Source organism: Hemibagrus wyckioides, linkage group LG06 (genome assembly GCF_019097595.1).
Source record: "Hemibagrus wyckioides isolate EC202008001 linkage group LG06, SWU_Hwy_1.0, whole genome shotgun sequence".
In the NCBI taxonomy this organism is placed as follows: domain Eukaryota; kingdom Metazoa; phylum Chordata; class Actinopteri; order Siluriformes; family Bagridae; genus Hemibagrus; species Hemibagrus wyckioides.
The window spans coordinates 31,338,584-31,360,732 of NC_080715.1; the positions used below are offsets into that span (position 1 = coordinate 31,338,584).

The window sequence follows — 22,149 nt, forward strand, 5'->3', positions numbered from 1 at the left end:
ATAATGATAGAAAAATATATTACAGTACTGTGGAGTACAGAAGTCTAAATCCCCAGAGAGAGAGAGTGCTTCTGTTTGACATTTTTTTCAACACAAAGCTTTTCATTACAAATGATTTTATCAGCAGCAACTTGAGTGAAAAGTAGAATCTTACTCTGCACTCGAGCTGCATGGACTCCACAGGTTTGTGCAAAACCTTATGATCCATTTTAGATCAAATCCATCCTCCTTCTACTTCAGTGGAAAAGATCAGACATCAGGATCATCAAATCTGAGATTTGTACAAAATAGTTAACATCCACATTTGCATTGATTTAAGTAGTGCATCTTGAATAATGAATCAAGATATTTCTTTTCTTTCTTTCTTTCTTTCTTTCTTTCTTTCTTTCTTTCTTTCTTTCTTTCTTTCTTTCTTTCTTTCTTTCTTTCTTTCTTTCTCTGTGAAGTGTGATGAAACGTTTCATTAGCATTTCTGGTTTGATTTGAAACTTCTCCTTGTTCATATTCACTTCCCGTGTCATCTGTTCTTTCTGCGGTGAGATGGGTGGAAGAAGATCCCAAGGAGATCCTACAGTCTGTGTACGAGTGCATGGAGAAAACCAGTGAGAAACTCACTCAGCTCAACATTGACATCGCCAACATTAAAGGTGTGTGTGTGTGTGTGTGCACTCGTGTGTGAATTTGTGTGTCTTTTATTTATATAAGCTTGGCCACATTTTAGCTCTGCTGCTCCACAAGGTGAAATTGAACGTTGTCTGTTTCTAGCCATTGGAGTGACCAATCAGAGAGAGACGACGTTGGTGTGGGACAAAGAGACTGGAGAACCTCTCTACAATGCCATAGGTGAGTCAGGCTACCCACAAGTCAATAGCAGTGAGATCAACATTAAATGTGGTACATCTTAACAGTCTATTCATAAGAATATTAACTGCACTCACAATGCACCAGGAAACTTTTCCAAAGCCCTCTCCTTCCCACCCAATCCAGCCCCTTCAACCACCCCAATTATACCATGTAAGCGTAATATATGCAATAATACAGCAAAATATGTTTTACATATATATACACCATCCCTATCTCATCCACTTTAATCCATTTTGTTAAGTGGAATTTATAAACTCTAAGGAAGAAACTCTAAGAACTTTAAGAAAGGTGTCCAGTTTCTCCCGAGATTTTGTATAGAACCTTTAAGGGTGTATCTGATTTTCTCAAGCTTCAAAAAACCCATGGTGGATATCTGGTGATGGTAGGTTGAGATTGTTCATTCCAGGAGAGAAGAATGAGGTGTCAGCAAGCAAGGAGGTAAAAGCTTTAACAACCTGGGCCTTGCCTTTAGGAGTATGACACATATGGAATTGGGCAAATGCATTTCCCAAACATTTAAGTATATTCATTTAAAATGTCCGTCCCTAAAAGATGAGAACAAGACCAGAACATGTAAATATGATCTGTTAGTTGACCTTTACAGCAAGGGCACAAGGTGTGAACATTGGGAATAATCTTTGCCCGAACTTTGGTCCAGTGAACTCTTAAAAGAATTTTGAGTTGAATTAAATTGTATAAAACTGTTTAAACCAAATCAAGTGCTGCCTCCCACTGACCTTCTGTCACGGTCACGCCCATGTCTTCTTCCCAAAGAAGAAGTCTTTCAATGTTTTGCAATGAAGGAGGGGAAATGTTACGAATATTACTGCAAAGAACTGAAACTGGTCCTTTGCGATATGGAAATATTGAGAGAATACTCCATATCAAGTGGATCATCTGCAGGCAGATTCGGGAAGGAAGTTCCATTTTTCTGCACAAAATGTCTAATTTGGAGATATCAAAAAAAAAAAATGGATTTAGACAAATTAAACTTCTGTGTAATCTGAGCAAATGTTCCAAACTCAATGTCAAAATCTAAAGCGGAGATGGTTTTAATACCTTTTGCTAGCCAGATCCTGAAGGCTGGGTCTGAGACAGAAGGTAGGAAGTTGTAATTGTTCGTAATAGCGGAGTATATTGATGTTGGATGCAGGTTGAAATGTCTTCTAAACTGGAACCAAATTCTTATTGTATTAGGAACTACTGGATTTATAGGAAAACTGAGGGACTGGAGGGGTTGAGGCACATAATACAATACAATCCTATTTTTTATTGGAATAAGAGTCATTGTTGTACCAACTTGTAAAGTTGGTGGGAGACAACCAGATGACAGAGCTTTGTTAAACATTGCTTGGAGCAGTGGGGCTAGTTGAGATATTATGTAAAAGTCATAAGTAAAGCCGTCTGGCCCTGGTGTTTTGTTACTCTTCAAGGATCCAATGGTCTCTGAAATCTCTGCACTAAGGATTGTTTCTTCTAATAGTGAGTGGTGTTCAGTTGGGACAGAGGGGAACGTCAGCCTGTTGAGAAAGTTACTCATTTGGGATGAGTCTTTGTCATATTCAGAGCTTTATAATTCACTGTAATATTGCTTAAAAGCATTAATTATGGTCCTTATGGTCTGTCACTATTTCACCATGTTTATTGTAAACTTTAGAGAGTACACTGGAGGAGGCAGCTTGAGGAGCTGGGCCAATAGCTTGCTGGCCTTGTCACCCAACTCAAAAACTTTATAACGAGCCTTGGTGAGTAAATACGTAGCTCTGTCTGTAGCTCTGTCAGTCTTTTTTAATAGAGAGTTAGAGAATGAGAGATGGAGTATCAACTGTCAATACCGGCATTAGCTTCAGAAACACTGTTAGGTCTTGTACCTCTCGCATTTTTCCTCCTGGTGGTGTACTCAATTACAGTATTTGCCCATGAAGAAAAGTCTTAAGTGTCTCCCACAGAGTTGAATACGAAATTTCTGGGGAAGTATTGTTTTCAAGAAACAAAGTTTATTTGAGAGGAGACAATGCTTATAAACTCTTCCTCAGCTAAAAGAAGAGGCTTAAGCCTCCAACTGTGAGAAGGTCTGGAAAGGTGAGGTAATGCCAACTGAAAAGAAATTGCTCCAAGATCTGAGACTGTAATGCTGTGAAATGAACAAGATATAACCTTTCCCAGTAATCTCTTATCTATAAGAAAGCATGGAAATATGTATGATGGACCCTGGTGAAGAAAAAAAATAAAAAGGCCTTTATGTTGGGAAATTGAAATCTCCAGACTTCTGAGAGACTAGTTTGAGCATTAAACCCGTCAATAATTTTGGCAGATTTAGTAATGCATTGGGGTCTGTTTGATGAACACTGTTAACAGTGTTAAGCACACAGTAGAAGTCCATCCTATCATCCGGTTGTAGGTATTGTTATTAGGTACGGCAGAGTATAGTTTATCAAAGAAATTGTGATCATCAGAGTTTGGGGTTAAAATAACTGTCCAGAGACAATAATAAATCTCCCATTTGTGTCAGCAAGCACATCCTCAATATCTCAATATATATATGAATAAGAATAGCTGTCCCTCTGGCTTTAACATTGAATCTTGAGTGATACATCTGACCAATCCAACCCTTTTTAAGATAATAGCCAACATCATATTGAAAGTAAGTTTCTTGTATAAACACTATATCTATATTTCGACTGTTGTAGGTTAGATGCTAAGGTAGGTGATGGAACACAGGGAAGTGTATAGATAGCAGGGGAATGTGGGGAGAAACTGGGGCTGGTAAACACACACTTTCAGCTAGTGAACTCCTACTTGTACTTTATCAGCAAGCTTAGATGTTTTAATCGCCTCACCCTCCCCACACCTGGACCCACTCTGTATCCAGTATACACTCTGTGTTTGCATAAGCAGACTATAGCGAGCTGTTTGTTTTAGTGATCGTTTCTCTGGTCATCTAGTTTCTGCTTTTCTTCTTTTGCCCTTGCCTGCCTGAGTTCATCGACACTGCTTCTACATGACGTATCTGCCTCCCATTAGATAACTAGATACGACTAGTTTTGTTAAAGCAAAACAAATGACTTAAAGCAGTGACAACTTGTTGACTTTTATAAATCTGTTTACATTTAGGGTTGGTTAACCTTTGTCAGTGAGCACATCCTGATCCTGGTTCACTCTGTCACTAAGAATACCATCAGTCTAAAAACTTGGTCACGAGGATATAAAGCAAGAAGAAGAGCACACAGACAACACAAGGGGTTTTTTGTTTTGTTTTTTTTTGTCCGTGTGCCACTTTAAGTACTTCAGATCTATAGATGTTGTTTTAAAACATCCAGTGACTCTGGATTAAGTGGTATTAATTAATATTCAAGGCATTAAACATTTGTTAGATGCCCTTATCCAGAGTGACTTCCAACTGAGCAGTTAAGGGTTTGTTCAGGAGGTCCAGCCGTGGCAGCTTGTCAGTCCTGGGATCTGAACTCACAACTTTCCAATCAGTCGTCCCGAACCTTAACCACTGAGTTGCCCATTTCAGGCTGGGCATTTCCAGGAATACAACACTTATATCATCTAAAGTTATATATAACATTTAAGCTAATCAGAATTTAAAAATATTGAAAGAGAATGGGGTTAGAAGTTGCTTTAACTATCATTAAGCATCACATTGGTTTAGAATTTCAAGTGAAGATGATGCATTCATTTTTTGATCATCATTATTTAGCCTTACACATTAAACTTTAATTATACACCGACCAGGCATAACAATATGACCACCTGGGCACCCCTGACTGGGGACAGCCCCATACACAACAAACTGTGATGAACTGTGTATTCTGACACCTTTCTATCAGAACCAGCATTAACTTCTTCAGCAATTTGAGCAACAGTAGCTCGTCTGTTGGATTGGATCACACGGGCCAGCCTTCACTCCCCACATGCCTCACTGAGCCTTGACCACCCATGACCCTGTCGCCGGGTCACCACTGTTCCTTCCTTGAACCACTTTTAATAGATACTGACCACTGCAGAAAGGGAACACCCCACAAGAGCTGCAGTTTTAGAGATGCTCTGATCCAGTGGTCTAGCGATCACAATTTGTGATCAAAATTTAGTGAGTAGTGAAAGCAGCAGGACAGCAGAGGGCAGAATATCTCCACTGAACCACAGAGTAATGCTCATACCACAGGCTTTCATCTAAATAGTCTTTAATATAAAAAAATCCAGTCATTTCATTGACTAGTCTGCATTCTGTATGTGTGTTTATATTGAGTAAAAACCCCTTGGAAATGATTTGCTTTGATTTTTTCATGTGTTCATTCATTGTTTGCTGTTGCTGTAACGTATACACTGCTTCTGGTCACTCAACACTGTGTAGTGGATTATTCACCACCACAGCTGTCCAGTGTCTTACTGCAACTCTGCTGACTGTATCGCAACACGGATTCATCACATGCTTAATATTCATGTACTAACCTATTTTAACTTCATGTATCTCTGTTTTCCTTCTGTATCTTGCGGTTTCCTCCTGTATCTTTGATTTCCTCCTGTGTTTCATGGTTTCCTCCTGTATCTTTGGTTTCTTCCTATGTCTCATGGTTTCCTCCTGTGTCTCATGGTTTCCTCCTGTATCTCATGGTTTCCTCCTGTGTCTCATGGTTTCCTCCTGTATCTCATGGTTTCCTCCTGTATCTCATGGTTTCCTCCTGTATCTAATGGTTTCCTCCTGTGTCTCATGGTTTCCTCCTGTACCTTACATGTATGGTTTCCTCCTGTGTCTCATGGTTTCCTTCTGTATCTTTGGTTTCCTCCTGTGTCTCATGGTTTCCTCCTGTATCTCATGGTTTCCTCCTGTATCTAATGGTTTCCTCCTGTATCTCATGGTTTCCTCCTGTATCTAATGGTTTCCTCCTGTATCTCATGGTTTCCTCCTGTATCTAATGGTTTCCTCCTGTATCTAATGGTTTCCTCCTGTATCTCATGGTTTCCTCCTGTATCTCATGGTTTCCTCCTGTATCTAATGGTTTCCTCCTGTGTCTCATGGTTTCCTCCTGTACCTTACATGTATGGTTTCCTCCTGTGTCTCATGGTTTCCTTCTGTATCTTTGGTTTCCTCCTGTGTCTCATGGTTTCCTCCTGTATCTCATGGTTTCCTCCTGTACCTTATGGTTTCCTCCTGTGTTTCAAGGTTTCCTCCTGTGTCTCATGGTTTCCTCCTGTGTTTATTCAAAACACTGAATAAGTGAAAAGGTTACTAAGGTTAAGGTCAGGGTTAGCTTTGTGTGTGTGTGTGTGTGTGTGTGTGCAAATCATGAACGATTTGTTTCACTCTCTTATCAATTACACTTACAAAATTACAAAAAAATATCATCTATAATATAGAAATATTATTTTATAATAAATATTCACATCTTCATATTCAGTGTCTTTTATGTCAGAGTGTAAGATTTGAACACCTTGCTTAACTAGACTTAACTATATCCTGCATGCGTGTGTTTAAAATGTGTAAACACCCTGTAAGAAATGATCTGCTTTTCTTTTTCACACGGTTAGTGTGGCTGGACCTGAGGACTCAGTCCACTGTGGAGCATCTCATTGAAAAAACACCTGGAAAGAACAAAAACCACTTCAAGGTGATGATGAGGCTTCTCACACACACACACACACACACTCCTCAAAATATCATTCATATCATTTATAATTTTATGAATTGTATTTTTATTGTAATTCTTCTAACTAGTTTAATGTATTTGATTGGATTTGTTTGACTTTTTGCAGCATAAGACAGGTCTGCCCATCAGTACATACTTCAGTGCGGTGAAGTTACGCTGGTTGATGGACAACGTGGTGGAGGTGGAGGAGGCTGTGCACTCTCACCGCGCCATGTTCGGAACTGTTGACTCTTGGCTTCTATGGGTGAGTGACTACACACACACACACACACACATCATGGTTTCCTCCTGTATCTCATGGTTTCCTCCTGTATCTCATGGTTTCCTCCTGTATCTCATGGTTTCTTCCTGTATCTCATGGTTTCTTCCTGTATCTCATGGTTTCCTCCTGTATCTCATGGTTTCCTCCTGTACCTCATGGTTTCCTCCGTATCTCATGGTTTCTTCCTGTATCTCATGGTTTCTTCCTGTATCTCATGGTTTCTTCCTGTATCTCATGGTTTCTTCCTGTATCTCATGGTTTCCTCCTGTATCTCATGGTTTCCTCCTGTGTCTCATGGTTTCCTCCTGTGTCTCATGGTTTCCTCCGTATCTCATGGTTTCTTCCTGTATCTTATGGTTTCTTCCTGTATCTCATGGTTTCCTCCTGTATCTCATGGTTTCCTCCTGTGTCTCATGGTTTCCTCCTGTGTCTCATGGTTTCCTCCGTATCTCATGGTTTCTTCCTGTATCTTATGGTTTCTTCCTGTATCTCATGGTTTCCTCCTGTATCTTATGGTTTCCTCCTGTATCTTATGGTTTCCTCTGGTATCCCATGGTTTCCTCCTGTGTGTCTGTTTTCCTCCTGACATTTCATTCTAAGAGGACCCAAACCATATCAGCATCATGCTTCCCATAGCAGCGCTGTTGTCTTTTCCTTTAAATTGTCACCGTCTCCCAAATTAGCACAACTCTCACAACACTTACTCATAACTAGCATAAAATTAAACCATTGTCATGACTGATCATCATAGACTATTTCATTACCATAATCTAAGTTTCCAATTCTTATTGGAATTATGAGGCTCAGCTTGATGCATTTCTCTACTTATTTTTTGGCTCAGAGTTTAACTGGGGGGAAAAATGGAGGCGTTCACTGCACAGACGTCACCAACGCCAGCCGCACAATGCTGTTCAACATACACACAATGGAGTGGGACCTGGATCTATGCAGGTGAACACACACACACACACACACACACACATTCTTAAGGCTTTCTCTGCTCTTACATCAGCTCTATTTTCAGATACTTTTAGTTTATAAGGGGATTTTTAACAGTATCCTTGCCTGCTGATTGCAGATATTCTCACAAGTGTTTTTCCCCCCAGAAAATCTACAATTAATTATGCAAATTTAATCAAAAGTGAATGATAACTTAGTATACTTTTAAATTAGCATAATAAAAAATCTTGTCTCTCTTGTCTGTTATACCCAGCTCACTGTGAAAATCTTTTTACAAAAAGGTTTATTGTAAAATTATTTATTTAATGTTTAATCAAGAAAAAAAGATATAAAATAAATATTCTAACCAACATTTTGCAATAATAAGTCCTCTGTCATGTTCTTCTTTTGTTCATATTTAATTTATCTATTTTAAGAGAATTAAAGGTAAGGTAGAAAACAAGACATTTCTCGATATGTTCAAATCTCCATCCAGAACTATTCTTAGGAAATAAGGAGCTGCTCAGCTGCACTCTGTTGCCAGCGTAGCTCCTGATCTTGCCAATTCTCTTGTTATACATTTCTTTTAGGAGTGTAGAAAAACCTGAGCAGGCATGTCTAGTTGATCCAACAACACTCATCTCAATCTTCCTCTGAAACTGACATATAGTCTTCCTGCTTCTTCCTTCCATCTTGTAGTTATTTGTATAGACCTGTATATCCTTGAGATCAGCTTCCTGTTGTCCCTCATTTTGTAAGCAATTGCAATTGTACTGAACAATTCAAATCAATTTTATTTGTAAAATTTATATCTATCCCTATTGAGCAAGCCAGAGGTGATGGTGGAGAAGAGAGAATGTTAGTTATGCTTGTGATCATGTGATGGTTATAGACAATGTAGATTATATGCAAAGTGCAGGCATGGACTCTGTTAAGACTCGCTATGACACCATGACTAAAAGGGAGAGCCAGAAGGTAACACAGACATGAGGGCTTCCTGGGAGGTTAAAGCATCCAGCCACTCCATCATCAACAAACCTGTGATGTGTGAGCAATGCAAAACAAAATACCGGGAGCAAAAGAGGCACATGACTACGATGAGGACTCAGCAAAAAATCACACACTACACAACCAGTATAAATAGGCAAAGTAATAATGACACATTCTGCTGAAGAAAAACAAGATTGTCATGATCACATCAGGTATCTCTCCCCTCCTCAGCACTATTAAAATAATCTCTAAGCTGTAGATATTGGTAGAAGTCTCACTTGGTCTAAGTTAAAGTCTCCAGACAAGCCAGTAAAGCTCTTCACTTCAGCCCTGTGACCGAAGTTCAGTAGGCTGTTATACCTTTTTTCGCACCTTTTGTTATACAGTAATCCCAATATACAGTTACGTTCCAAAAATACAGCGTACAGTGAACAACACGAAACACTCGGGACAGTGACATGCAAAGAACTGGGATGCTGGAGAATTCTGCTTCCCTTTCCCCAACTGCATGCATAGCCAGCAGCCAGTCACAACCGTGATTAAACAAATGGGGCAATCCGATTGGCCAGACTCGTTCCTCCAGCGGTACTGTATTTTGATTTTCAGCATCCCCGCACCATGCTTTCCTAAACAACGCTACCCTGTACAGTACTTTATATATATTTAAAATTTTACTTTATTTTAATTGTTTATATTTTGTAATGAATAATTATGTTTTTATTAATAAATTACCTTATTTCAACATAAAAACAATTCACTATAAGGTTTGCGGATACCACGATATACCGGGAAAATCCACAAAAAAGTTAGCTACGTATGTTTCAAATAAAAATCTGCAATATACCAGGACTGTGATATATGAACGGCGATATAGAGGGGGATTACTGTAACTTTTTGTGTTTAAAACTTACGTCTAATTTTGTTGATTCACATTGACTTCATACGGTTTCTCAGGGCCTCATGCTGTGGATTGTAAAGCAGCACTGTAAGTTGTACTGCTGTGAATTAATCCTTTAAACCCCAGAGAGCTCTTCCCTTTCATCCTTGGTTTATTAAATATATTAAGAATGTTTTTCCCTAGTGACAGTATGGTGTAGATTGACTCATTATTTAAGTCTTACATGATGCACTATAATTAAATAGTTATAATTGTTGAAGAAAGACATATAAACACTCCTCTAGTGTCTGGCAGATGATCTTTCTTTAACATTTCTGACAGTATTCAGGCTTTTGTAGAAGGATTTGAAGGTTTTTTGTAATTCACTGCGTTTTGGTTATGTGACAAGCTGCATTTTTGTTTGGTTCGGGTTCGCCACAGCAGATCATTTGGACCACATGTTTCGATTTGGCAAAGCTTTTTTATGCCGGATGCCCTTTCTGACGCAACCCTCCCATTTAATCCGGGCTTGGGACCGGCACTGAGAGTTAACTCTTCAGTGGCTGTGTTAGCTCTCTTCTCGGGAATCGAATCCAGGCCACGGCAATGAGAGTGTGGGATCCTGCCGCTGGACCACCAGGAGGCTGCCTGCTATTACTTAAGCATGGACAATGGACATTTCCACTCCAGACTGCTAGAGAGTGTCCTTTACTAAATATTAAACACATTTCTTCAGGCATGTTAGCTGTTGAACTACTGTATAAACTGCTATATAAAATATAATGAACTTCCATATGTGATGCCTTACAGTTTGCCTGCTGGTCCTGTGAGCTTCCTCGGATTAGGAGAGATTAGGGTTCTTAATGCCTATTTATCCTTAGATCAGGAGACATATATAGAGATCTTATACACTGCATGTTTTATCAGTAAATCTTTGGCTGGGAGATGGTTAAATTCTCCCATTTAAATGAACTGAACACTTTCTCTGCATCCAGACTTGTTAATGCTTCGGTAAAATACATTTTGTTGATAATAATATGTAAAGTGCTTCATATATTCAATAAGTGTCTCCTCATTCCCTCTGCTTTATGTGCAGAAGAACCTTTTATTGCTGTAGTATTGCTCTTTCTTTTCTCATAAATATTTGGCTATATTGGCTTTGCATGTTTCCTGGCCAGTTGCTTGCTCCTTTCTTTCTCTAACTGAAAAGAAATTACTGTTAAATATGATTTCTTTCATTGAAAAAATCAGATAAATGAAAACATTGTGGTCTTTTTTTAGGTACTTTGAGGTTCCTGTTGAAATCCTCCCGGAGGTTAGGAGCTCCTCAGAAATATACGGTTACATGGTAAGTTATCAGTATGTATGTGTTTGTGTGTGTGTGTGTGTGTGTGTGTATGTGTGTGTACACATCGCCAATAAAATCTTTATTTCCACGAACACAAGGTCACCAGAACATTGTGATAAATCTAATGGGTAATGTCATGCAAATTAATGTCTATTGTTAATAATGACTCATTCTCCTCATATTTATTTATTCAGTACAACGTATTAATAAGCAGTCGACTAGGTTCTAGGTTCTTTTGACTGAGCGCACTGTTGAAATTCCAGGAAAAAACACCACTCTAATGATGTTATTTTTTCTCCAGTAACAAATCCACTGTCACTTTAGTGTAGACTCGATCATTATTTAAATCCTTACACAATGCACAATAATTCAATTATTTTAATTGTTATTTAACAAAGAAAAATGTATAAATGTTCCTCTAGTGTCTGTCAGATAATATTTATTTAACATAACAGAAGACTGTATTCAGTATCCGCAGCCTGAGGTAAACTCCCTTAGGTTTTCTCCTGAAGGATTTTGTAATTCGTTGCGTTTTGGTTATGTGACAAGCCGCATTTTTGTTTTATTAACTTCATGGGAGAGAAGAGAATGGAGGCTGCAGAGGAAACAAGTGTTTATACCTGCTATTACTTAGGTGATAACAGGAAATTACTCATTTCGAAGATGTTCCACATCATCATGAAATGTGACTGTGATGGACGTTTCCACTCCAGATGCTCCAGAGCATCCTTCACTGAATATTAAACCCACCTCTTCAGTCACATTAGCTGTTAAACTGCTGTATAAACTGTTATATAAAGTATAATGAACTTCCTTATAGTTTGCTTGCTGATCCTGTGAGGTGTGTTTGTTTCTGACCTTGCCTTGCATGGCTGTTCCTTGCCTTGATTCAGCCCTGTTTCTGGACTGTGTTTTGGTTCTGTTCATGTCGTCAGTGATGTTTCTAGTTGGGACCCTGACTGTTATGGCTCTGTGTTTTGTGCATATGGATCCTTACACCATGTCCTGCCTTATATTATTTACTGTTTTGTATAGTTAGTGTTTTATCTCTCTTATTCCACATGCTTTACCAATGTGGTATTAAATTACCAATTTAATACCACAACTTCTAGGTATTAAAGACCAACAGATATATTTAATGTCATTGATGGTTTGTGAGCCAGGTCGGCTTCTCCTTTCTCTTGCTTTGTAGCAGCTATAACAATAATACATAATCGTCCTCCTACAGATCATCTGTTCGTCTATGTAGAAGGTGATAAATGCAGCTTCTCATGTAACCTAGGAATCACAAGGAGCAATGTCCTTTGTCTTGGGAAACAGAGCTATACAGGAAAACAGCTTTAATGCTTTTCCTGGTTCCATTAAGGTACTTTTAAAAAATCTATTTATTGCTAGGTTTAAATATGAGCATCAGTGAGTTGTTACTATAGAAACAGAAATGAATTAGAACACAGTCCTTTTAAAAACTGTGATTTGCCTTGCAGCTGGAACTACTGTCTGACCTGCCGTTAGAGAAAATGAATCAACACCTCACTCATTTTTAGTCTACCATTCCAGTTAACATTGGAAACAATCGGGTTTAAATCACCCATATGTGGTATTTAACCAAAATGTAGCCGTAATGACTGAAGCAAACAATTGCACAGTATCACTGTATGCTATAGCTGTATAATTTCCATTCACTGGAAATACAAACCAGCATGACAATGCCCCTGTGCACAAAGCCCCTGAGCTCCATGAAGACATGGTGTGCAGGTTGAGGTTGGAGTGGAAGAACTGGAGTGTCCTGCACTGAGCTCTGACTCTGACTCATCCCCACTGAATACCTTTGGGATGAACTGGAACACCGACTGAACCCCAGACCTCCTCAGTCTTACAACATCAGTGTCTGATCTCACTGCTAGGAGCTACTGGGACAGTTCTCGTCAGACCACCATAGGGCTGGTGATTCGTCATAGGCTGCTTTGTTGTTTGTGTATTCCCCACGTGTTTTTTGCCACGCCGCTCCTATTGTTCTGCTTTCCCCATGTCACCTGTTACCCATTTACCCTAATGTTCTGTCCTATATCAGCCCTTTTGTATCTGTCGTAGGCAGTCATTCTGTAACAAACGGAAGACACCGCCTCAAAGTGATAAACTCTAAAATTGCCCTTACTTTTCTTTTCTTTCTTTTTTTTATCATAAATTAGCACTACAGTTCAAGCTATGTTGCATTATATTTTCACTAGAAATTCACATTACTGTCATCAGGGACATTATTATGGATGTATGTATGAAAACTTGTCATTTGTTTCCGTCTTATTTCTAGAGCTCAGGTTCACTAGTGGGCGTGCCCATCTCTGGAGTAAGATATGTTTTATTCTTATGATTACTCTTATTTATCAAGCCAGCAGATATTATTTTTGTATTATGCTTTATTAATAATAAGGAATTATGTCATATGTCTTGAGAAATACACTAGGATGAGAAAAAAAATTGGTGATTGATTAAAGACTGTATGTGTTCCTCAGTGTCTGGGAGATCAGTCGGCTGCTCTTGTGGGACAGATGTGCTTCAAAGATGGTCAGGCCAAAAACACGTAAGAAATGAGATCTGTTAAAATATCATTAAATTATACAAATAAACAGATTTGATAGAGTTCAACACTAGTCAACTAGCTAGCAGTATTCGGTACAGTGGTGGCCAGTCAATAGGGGGTGCCAGGGTGCTGTTTGCTTAAAGTTAGCCAGAGAAGAATGCTACTTTAACACGTTAACAATAATTATATATTTTAATAATGCAATAAAATCATTTACTCATACTATTCCACTGTTATTAATATTATAATTTATTAAAAAAAAAAAAAAATCAAAACTGTATTTTGTTGATTTATGTGTGTGTGCTTTTGAAAAGTATGTGACTTGAGGCTGAGCTCTGATTGGCTTGTTTCAAATTCTCCTTGAACCCGCCCACTTTTGTTATTAGCTAATCAATTTTGTGTTTATATATTTGGCCTCATGTAATTGGACCATTCTCAACGAGTCTCATTACCGCTCAGCAGATGGTCAGTTAAATGACAGGTACTGATTAATGTGGAAGCAAGTGAAATATCTCGAGATGAAAGAAAATTCGGTTCTGTCGTTACAAAAATACCCTTTCACAAGGCGTTCAGATGAAGAAAAGATCGACCCAGTATGCAAATTCAGCATGATGGTGGTCGAACTTCCACTTGGTGCATTTCCAGCACTTGAATGCACTGGCCATGCTGTCAATGACTGGTCACTGAAATGACTGACCAGAAGCTCATTAAGAAGCTCATTAAGAAATTGGCAAGCCAGGAAGAAATGAGGCCTGTGATTAGGCAATTATCCAGTGTGTGTGTGCATTTGTGTGTGTGTGTGTGTGTGTTTTAATGATTGCCTTCATTACTGATAATAAACCCACATTGAACTCAAATTCACTGATTCATAGTACATTTATTGCATGCTTTAACAGTTGACCATAATCACCTGATAAATGGTTTTTTAGCAAGCCACCACTGTTTCAGTATATTCAGAAACTGGCTAATATTATTAAACTTCAGTTAGAATGTTATCGTCTATCGTTTCTTTGGATTACTTGATGTGAATGCAGCTTAAATGCTGCTCTGTGTTAGATACTGGAGAAACTAGATATGAAAAAGCTGATCTCTGGTTCTGAGCCGTGTAGGAGATAGCAATGAAGCACGTGAATAATGAACGGCAAGTAATTCACTGGCAGGATTTAATGACATACAGTGGAACTTTAATATCAATTAAAATCAAAGACAAATGGCTGTGTGGGCAGTGCTGAAGCGGAATAGGAGACTGTCTGGAATTGATAACTCTGTTTTTAAGTGCACATAAAAGTATCCACAATAATAAATGCTAATACATCTTAGTAATTTTATTAACTGTGGTTGTTTTGAACACCAGCGTGGATAAAACACAGAAGTATACAGGTTATGAGTACAGCCAGCACACTCAAAAGGTGCAGTATTGTACACACAGCATTGCCTTGCACTAGTGAATACACAGGTCTGTGGTGTTTGGGGCTTGATGGAGCACCAGTTTGAGAATGGAGCTGAGACGAGCGTGGGAGTGGTCAGGGTGAGCCTGCGTCTGTGGATAATTGATGAATGAAGGCTCTGTGTTTCGCTGAGTGACAGCAAAGAGATAAATGCTGCACATGAGAGAAGCTGAACTGTACTGTAACATCTTGGGGTTAGATTGTAGGACAGAAAGCACTGAAAAAGCATGGCCAGTGTCCAGGAAGTAAAGCGACAATGAGTGGTATCCGAAGCCTACCTTCTGCTTCCTCGTTCCAGCTGAAACCTGGGAGCTTGAGGAAGATGGAGCCATGGAGCCCTCCATTCTCACTGAGATCATCCAAACCCTCTCAGGCATCCAGGTCCTTCTTGAGCTCTGAGATTGGTCCCAGAGAGCTGCAGGGAAATGCTCTTCCATATGACTCATTATGTCATGGACTGCTGGACAGTTCTCCACCAGAACACCAGAGGGCAGTCTGCCAGGGTTTCCCATGTGCTTCTGTTTGTGTTGTGTTTGCACATGTGCTTGCCCTGCCCAATCCTTCCTCCCTTTCCCCGCCCCTGCACACCTATTCCTTATGTTTCAGTTATTACCTTCCCTATTTATTCCTGCTGTCTGGGGCTGGTGTTTTGCTATTGAGTCTTTGTCTTTGGTTACCTGGTTTCTGCTGTTTGTTTTGTGTTTATTTTGTTCTTAGTTGCCTAGTTTTCCCTAGTGTTTCCATGTGTCTGTAGTTGTGTTATTTTAGTAATAAATCCCACATTTCTCATTTTATCCCTTCATTAGGGTCTGGATTCTGTACCCATGGAGGCACCCACTCTTGACACATTATCATATGATTGGGCATCTAGGCCAGGATAGAACACTGAACTGATTAATGGCCCATTTTTCATTGGCTGGTGGTTCAAAGTGATGGTCACAGGTGGTGTACAGGTCATGAACGATAGCTGATGTATGCACTGGTCACCCAGAAAGGGTCCATTAGCAAAATCAAAACAATGTAATGAGGATCCATTGCTATGCAGTGACCAGCTGCTGGTTTGGTTAAGCCCAGCTTGCTTTTATTCAACACTGGGTTTGAATAGAGATGGCAGATACTATTGACTCCAATGTCCAGGGAGAGATAATGGCCTTTTCTACTCCTACAGGTTCGACAGTTTCTGGGGTTGAAAAATGTGGCTAGAAAGAAAAGCAAGAATAAAAAAGCCCTTGTGAGTCCCAAGCCTGCCTCCTGCATCCTCATTCGCCTGTACACACGGGAGAGTGTCACATTGGGTTCGAGGTTGAGAGCAAAAAAAAAATATCAATATGAATAAAATAGATATCCAGTGAGCAAATAGCATAAAAGCTTAATCAGTGTGATATACTTAAGGGAAATAGAAAGTACACCTTTCTTTACTTCTGTGTATTATTGATCAGGGCCTAAATAACAATTGTGTCACAATCTGTGTGCTGCACATCTTTATCGATTTTGAGAGTGGCTATTGTGACCCGTTTACAGCCTGCTGAGCATCCAGCCTGTAGGGCATTATCAGTTACTGGAGCCAGGGATGACCGCTGTGGTTTGGCTGTATTAGTCTTTCTCAAGGCTCTGAAAGATGTTCATCAATAAAATAGAGTAGAAATTAGTATTCATTTATGTACTAACGTGAATGAAAATCTTTTCAATTCTTAAAGGTTTTTAATAAAACTTCTTTGCACACCATATGTTTTGTGCATGTTGTCATGCATGCAGTGGATTTTATATGTACATGTGTGGGAAAGATTTTGACTCCGAACAGTCATCTTGTTGTCTAGTCTGTCTGATGAATCTGATAATCTGTGGCCGTACATTTCAGGCAGTCATTCAGGTGCAGACTGAATCTCTTTCTCCATTAAAGTGGCACTTAAACCCTGTAGACATACTTCAAGTTAAATGAAGGTGAAATACAACTCAGAGCAAGAGATGTTGCTTTACCGATCCGATTTCACACTGAACAAAAATATTGAACACACCCCTGATTGTTTGTTTGTTGTTGTTGTTTTTTAGATATGGAACCGGTTGCTTCATGCTGAAAAATACTGGAGTCAAGGTACTGAATGCTTTGATGACTTTATATGGTCTTATTCACAAGATGTCTTTAGTTAACTCTTAATTCTTCCTCCAGCCTGTGATGTCAGAACATGGCCTCCTCACTACAATCGCCTACAAACTGGGAAAGGACAGACCTGCTCACTATGCACTCGAGGTATTTATTTATTTAGGTATCCTAGATACTCAGGTTAGCTCAGGTTCTTTCACCATGTGCTTGATTCATATACAAATATCACTAAAATAAAATAGAAAAGTGAAACAAAATAAATAAATAAAAAGTGTAAAATAAATGCAGTCCAGATTAAATATAATATAAAAATGATTTGTTCTTGTTTTATTTCTCTGTATACATGTAAATTGTGTACACAGCAGACTGTTTTACATAAACATAATTAAATATATTATGTATATTTAAACATATATTTATTATATTATATTTATAATATAATATATTTATGTATATTTAAACAAATATATTATATTAAATATATATATTAAATATATATATATATATATATATATATATATATTTATATATATATATTACTTTAAATGGGGGGGGTATGCTGGATTGGTGGTCGGCACACTTGCCTCACATCTCCAGGTCTGAGGGTTTGATTCCTGTTCTCCCCCGTGCCTCAGGGGTTTCCTCAGGGTTCCTCGGTTTCCTCCCTCAATCCAAAGACATACACTGTAGGCTGATTGGCATCTCTAAATTGTCAGTAGTGTGTGTGTTTGTGTATGTGTGTGTGTGTGATTGTGCCCTGTGATAGACTGGCATCCTGTCCAACTTCCCCATGACTCAGTAGGATAAATCTTTTTATTTCTATAAATTTTTAGTGAATGTTTGGATGTTAAATTAAATATCGCATGGTGTTTTGCATATATTCCCTGATTTAGATATTATATGTTGATTCAAATTTAATTTTTACTCACTTTACTGACAAATACTATGTACAATTACTACATCTTAAATATTTTCTTTTCTTAAGTGGACAGAATAAGTGATGTTTTTCATAACGTAACATAAACCTGTTCAGTTAGTGACTTATTACCTTTTGCTCTCCTTAGTCACAGTGAATATAATCCAAGGACAATATTTTTCTTTTGTTTGTGTTGAAGGGTCTCCTTTATTTATTTTAATATTTCTAGATGCTTGGACACCCCAATATATACAATATAGGAGAAGCTCAGCCCCACAATGCATGCAGTTGTAATTCCTTCTGTTTCTTATCTTTTAGATATCTTTCCAATGCATTTGGCATCATTTCGAAATCAAATCGATTTTCCACACACAATTTGAGGCCAATTTTCGAATAGCTTTAAATGTCTGCACGCATTTCTATGCAACTGGTATTTTATAAACCGTTGCTCTATTTTCTCTTGCTTAAATGTCATAAGATACAAAAGTGATTATTGTGCCTAGTGGGAAATTCCTGGAGCCTAGCAGTTTTCAGTGAAAGTGTAGATGGTCACCTTTTGTCCCTAAAAGAAGAACTTGAAAAGAGTGGGAGTTTTATATCTGTTGTGTCTGTGGGTTGTTGATTGGAAGGTTAGGGTTCAAGGCCCATCACTGCCACGCTGCCACTATTGCCCTGTGCAAGGCCTTTACCCTCTCTACTCAGGAATGCGGCATTATGGCTGACCCTGTGCTCTGACCCCAACTTTCCACATTTCGTCTTCTTCTATAATCTCTGAAACCATCATGGATGAAACAGCATAAAATATGTTCTTTGTTTTTGATGATGATGATGATGATGATGATTATGATGATGACTGGGAGCAGAAACAAATGGGCAAGACTGAGTGGGTACAGAACCTGAGTGTAGACCTACATTAGTTTTACTTCCTAAATAACTGATAGATGACCAGCAGTGCTATCAGCTTTGAACTGGCAGAAACTACTGGGACCCTGAGTCCCCCATCTACAGTCCAGAGAAGTGGTCTTCATGCAAAAAACATAAGGGTTGGGGTGCAGAATAATGGTAGAAAGTGCTTTGCATTGATGAGAGATTTGGGATTTTTCGGCTCTGACACACAGAGCTCTGTGTGTTCATCTCTCCCCCTCAGCTCTCATATCTTCCTCTTTTATCACTGTCACCACTCACTGTAACAGAAAAGTTATTAACAGAACTCGGCACAGGTATGTGATCCATCCCTCACTCTCACATCAACTCCGCCCTCTATTCACAAACCGCCTTTCAACCACGCCCCCTGCTTCCACTGCTACGATATCTCCTGTGCACAGCTTGCTTCAGGTCACCTTCAGGTCACCTCACAAATTTTTAGTGTGATTCAGATCTGGACACAGGCTAGATCATTCTAAAACATTGATCTTCTTTTGATGAAGCCTTTCCTCCTTTGGTGGTGTGGTTGTATGCTTTTGGTCTGAAGGCCTGAAGGTTTAGTATTAAAATTGACTGGTATTTGTAGCTATTCATAAAAGCTTGATAAAAGAAAGAAAAGCAGCACTAGAGCACTGAAGTCAGTCCTGATCATGCTGCACTGTGGGTTTGAGGCTCTTCTGGTGATGTGCTTTTTCATTCCAAACATACTCTGTGAGATTATGGAACTATTCCACTTTTTGGAATAAGTCTCACCGGACCATAACACATCCTGCCCCATGGTTTGAGCTGATTTAGTTGAGCTTGGATGTTTTTTGTGAGAAAGGGCTTCTGGCTTCTGGATGTCCTGTTCTTGGTGATGTCACTGTTGTGCTCCATTTTCTCTATTTGCTGATGTCTTATGCTTTTGGAACACCTCTGCTGATCAAAGTCTCAACAAGTAAGATACCATGCATGGGTTCAGAAGATATAAAGAAAGTCCAACAGATCAGCTGGTCTTTTTACACCGGATGCCCTTCCTGACCCAAACCTCCCATTTAACCCGGGCTTGGGACCAGCACTGAGAGTTAACTCTTCAGTGGCTCGGTTGGCGCCCTGCCCGGGAACCCGCTGGACCACCAGGAGGCTGCAAGCAGGTTTTTGTCATTTTATTTACATTTGTTTTAATTTATTGCAATTAAATTGTTTGTTTTTTTTTACCTCTAAAATATTGTTTTTCACTTAATTATTATACATTGTAATTTCACCTTGATGGTGGAAAATGCTCTGACATGAAGTCTCTTGGTTTCATTATTTTTTCAATCACAATAACCTGTGTAGACTTTATTATATCCACTGTATATGGATAAGTGTCTGAAGACACTCTGTGAAGCACAGCGGAGATTCCCTGGAGGTTTGGGATTGTATATTCTTCTGTCTGGGCGATGGGGTAGGGCGGCTAGATGGAACAAAGGGATTGCGTACAAAAAAAACATCCAAACTCAACTAAATCACTCCAAACCATGTGGCAGAATGTGTTCTGGTCTGCTTCTTACTGCAGGTTTGAGACTGCATGGTGACTTTGTCATTCATCCCCCTGTCACTGCTAAAAGGAAGATTCCTATCCATTATGCAGGACCATCAGTGAAGCAGCTAGTTCTTAATTCATTCTTCAGCATGACAGCGACCCCAAACACGCAAGGAAAGTCATGAAGAAATACTGTCAGAGAAAACAAGAAGAAGGAGTGTGGAGACAGATGCTGTGGCTCTGATCTCAACAACACTGAGGCAGTCTGGGATAACAAGCAGAGACAGAATGGCTTGCTGATTTAAAGATTGTGCTCCTAATACTGATTTGATTCAGGGTTTTTTTCCTAGGAGGTTTATTGATAAATCCTGTTAATGTAATCATCATTGAAGGAATCCACACTACAATATTTTCTTTTTCTCAGGTGCAAAATGTACAGTATTTACACACAGAGACTGACATGACGGAACTTCATAGAGACAGATGATAAGATGAAGAAAAAATATACCAGACCGGAAATATGGAAAATTCCAAATATATACATCTACTGTGGATATCTTTAGGTTAGTTTCTGAAGTTTGTTTAAAGCAGGGTTCCTCAATAGGCGGCCCTATTGATTATAGGAGAGGAAAATGTTTGGCCCGCGCTAATTTCAAATAGTGCTGTCAAGGTAATGTCAGCGAAACACGTCACTAGCACGACAGCTTAGTCTGATAGTGAAAACATGGCGAGTGTGAAGAGAAGAAAAGTGGACATGGAAAATAGGCGATTCAAATGCGAATGGACAGAACAATTTTGTTTTATTTTGCCTGACCACCACAACGCAAAGCCAACATGTTTATTATGGACGCATAATACTGTAAGGCTGATAACATGAAACGCCATTTCATTGCATTGCACAGAATTTTTAACTGCAATTATCCAGAACATCCGGGGAGCCGCAAACAGAGAGTAACACAATTGGTGGCAGCTTACAAGCAATCAGTTGCTGTTATTCACAAAACCAATTCCATGCAGGAGAATGCATCCGCAGCTTCCTTACGTGTGGCTTGGAACATGGCAAAGGCCAAAAAGCCGTTCACGGATGCTGTATTAATTAAAAACTGTGCAAATGACATGGTGGAGGAAGTTTTAACTCACGATGACAAAATAAAGAAAATGGTTGTGGAGCTATTACAGATGGTGTCATTATCCGATTGCACGGCAACAAGAAGAGTAGAGACATTGGCAGGTGACTGTCTGTCCAATCTTTTATCTGACTTAAAGAAAGCTGAAGTCATGTCACTTGCAATAGACTCGTCTTGCGACCGAACCGACATTGAACAGCTGTCAGATTTTTTGATGGGAAGGTTTTCCGTGAAGAGCTGCTTTGTTTGCTGCCAATACTGGGGCACGTAACGGGAGAAATCATTTTTAATGAACTGATGCAATTCTTTGAAAAGAATGGATTGGATTTAAGCAAAGTTATATCAGTTGTCACTGATGGGGCTCTGTCAATGGTTGGACATCACAGAGGTTTGATTAGCTGCTGTCAACCCAGCACTAATAGCATTTCACTGCATAATGCATACATTAGTATTGTGCGAAAAGTCTCTGGAAAAATGAAAAAGACAATGGATACTGTGATGAGGCTGGTAAACTTTATTCACGTGAGTTCTGGTCTGAAACATCATCTTTTCTGAGCCTTGCTGGAGGAAATGTCAGCAGAACGACATGATCTTTTGCTGTGCAATGATATCCGATG

At 39.1% G+C, this 22,149-nt stretch overlaps 1 protein-coding gene across 6 annotated transcripts in view; it reads left to right on the forward strand.

Annotated features, from left to right (window-relative positions):
* The window catches only part of LOC131354276 (glycerol kinase-like), a 46,317-nt gene that overhangs the window by 7,324 nt on the left and 16,844 nt on the right, over window positions 1-22,149 (forward strand). For all 6 annotated transcript variants that reach the window (XR_009204730.1, XM_058391733.1, XM_058391732.1 and 3 more), the window contains 10 exons: window positions 541-647; window positions 766-843; window positions 6,400-6,479; window positions 6,625-6,762; window positions 7,622-7,731; window positions 10,868-10,934; window positions 13,243-13,278; window positions 13,445-13,512; window positions 17,010-17,052; window positions 17,128-17,208. Coding sequence is in view for 5 of the 6 variants with exons in the window: in XM_058391733.1 (XP_058247716.1) it covers window positions 541-647; window positions 766-843; window positions 6,400-6,479; window positions 6,625-6,762; window positions 7,622-7,731; window positions 10,868-10,934; window positions 13,243-13,278; window positions 13,445-13,512; window positions 17,010-17,052; window positions 17,128-17,208 (808 nt within the window). In the remaining variant the exon portion in view is untranslated. The remainder of the gene's footprint in view (window positions 1-540; window positions 648-765; window positions 844-6,399; window positions 6,480-6,624; window positions 6,763-7,621; window positions 7,732-10,867; window positions 10,935-13,242; window positions 13,279-13,444; window positions 13,513-17,009; window positions 17,053-17,127; window positions 17,209-22,149) is intronic.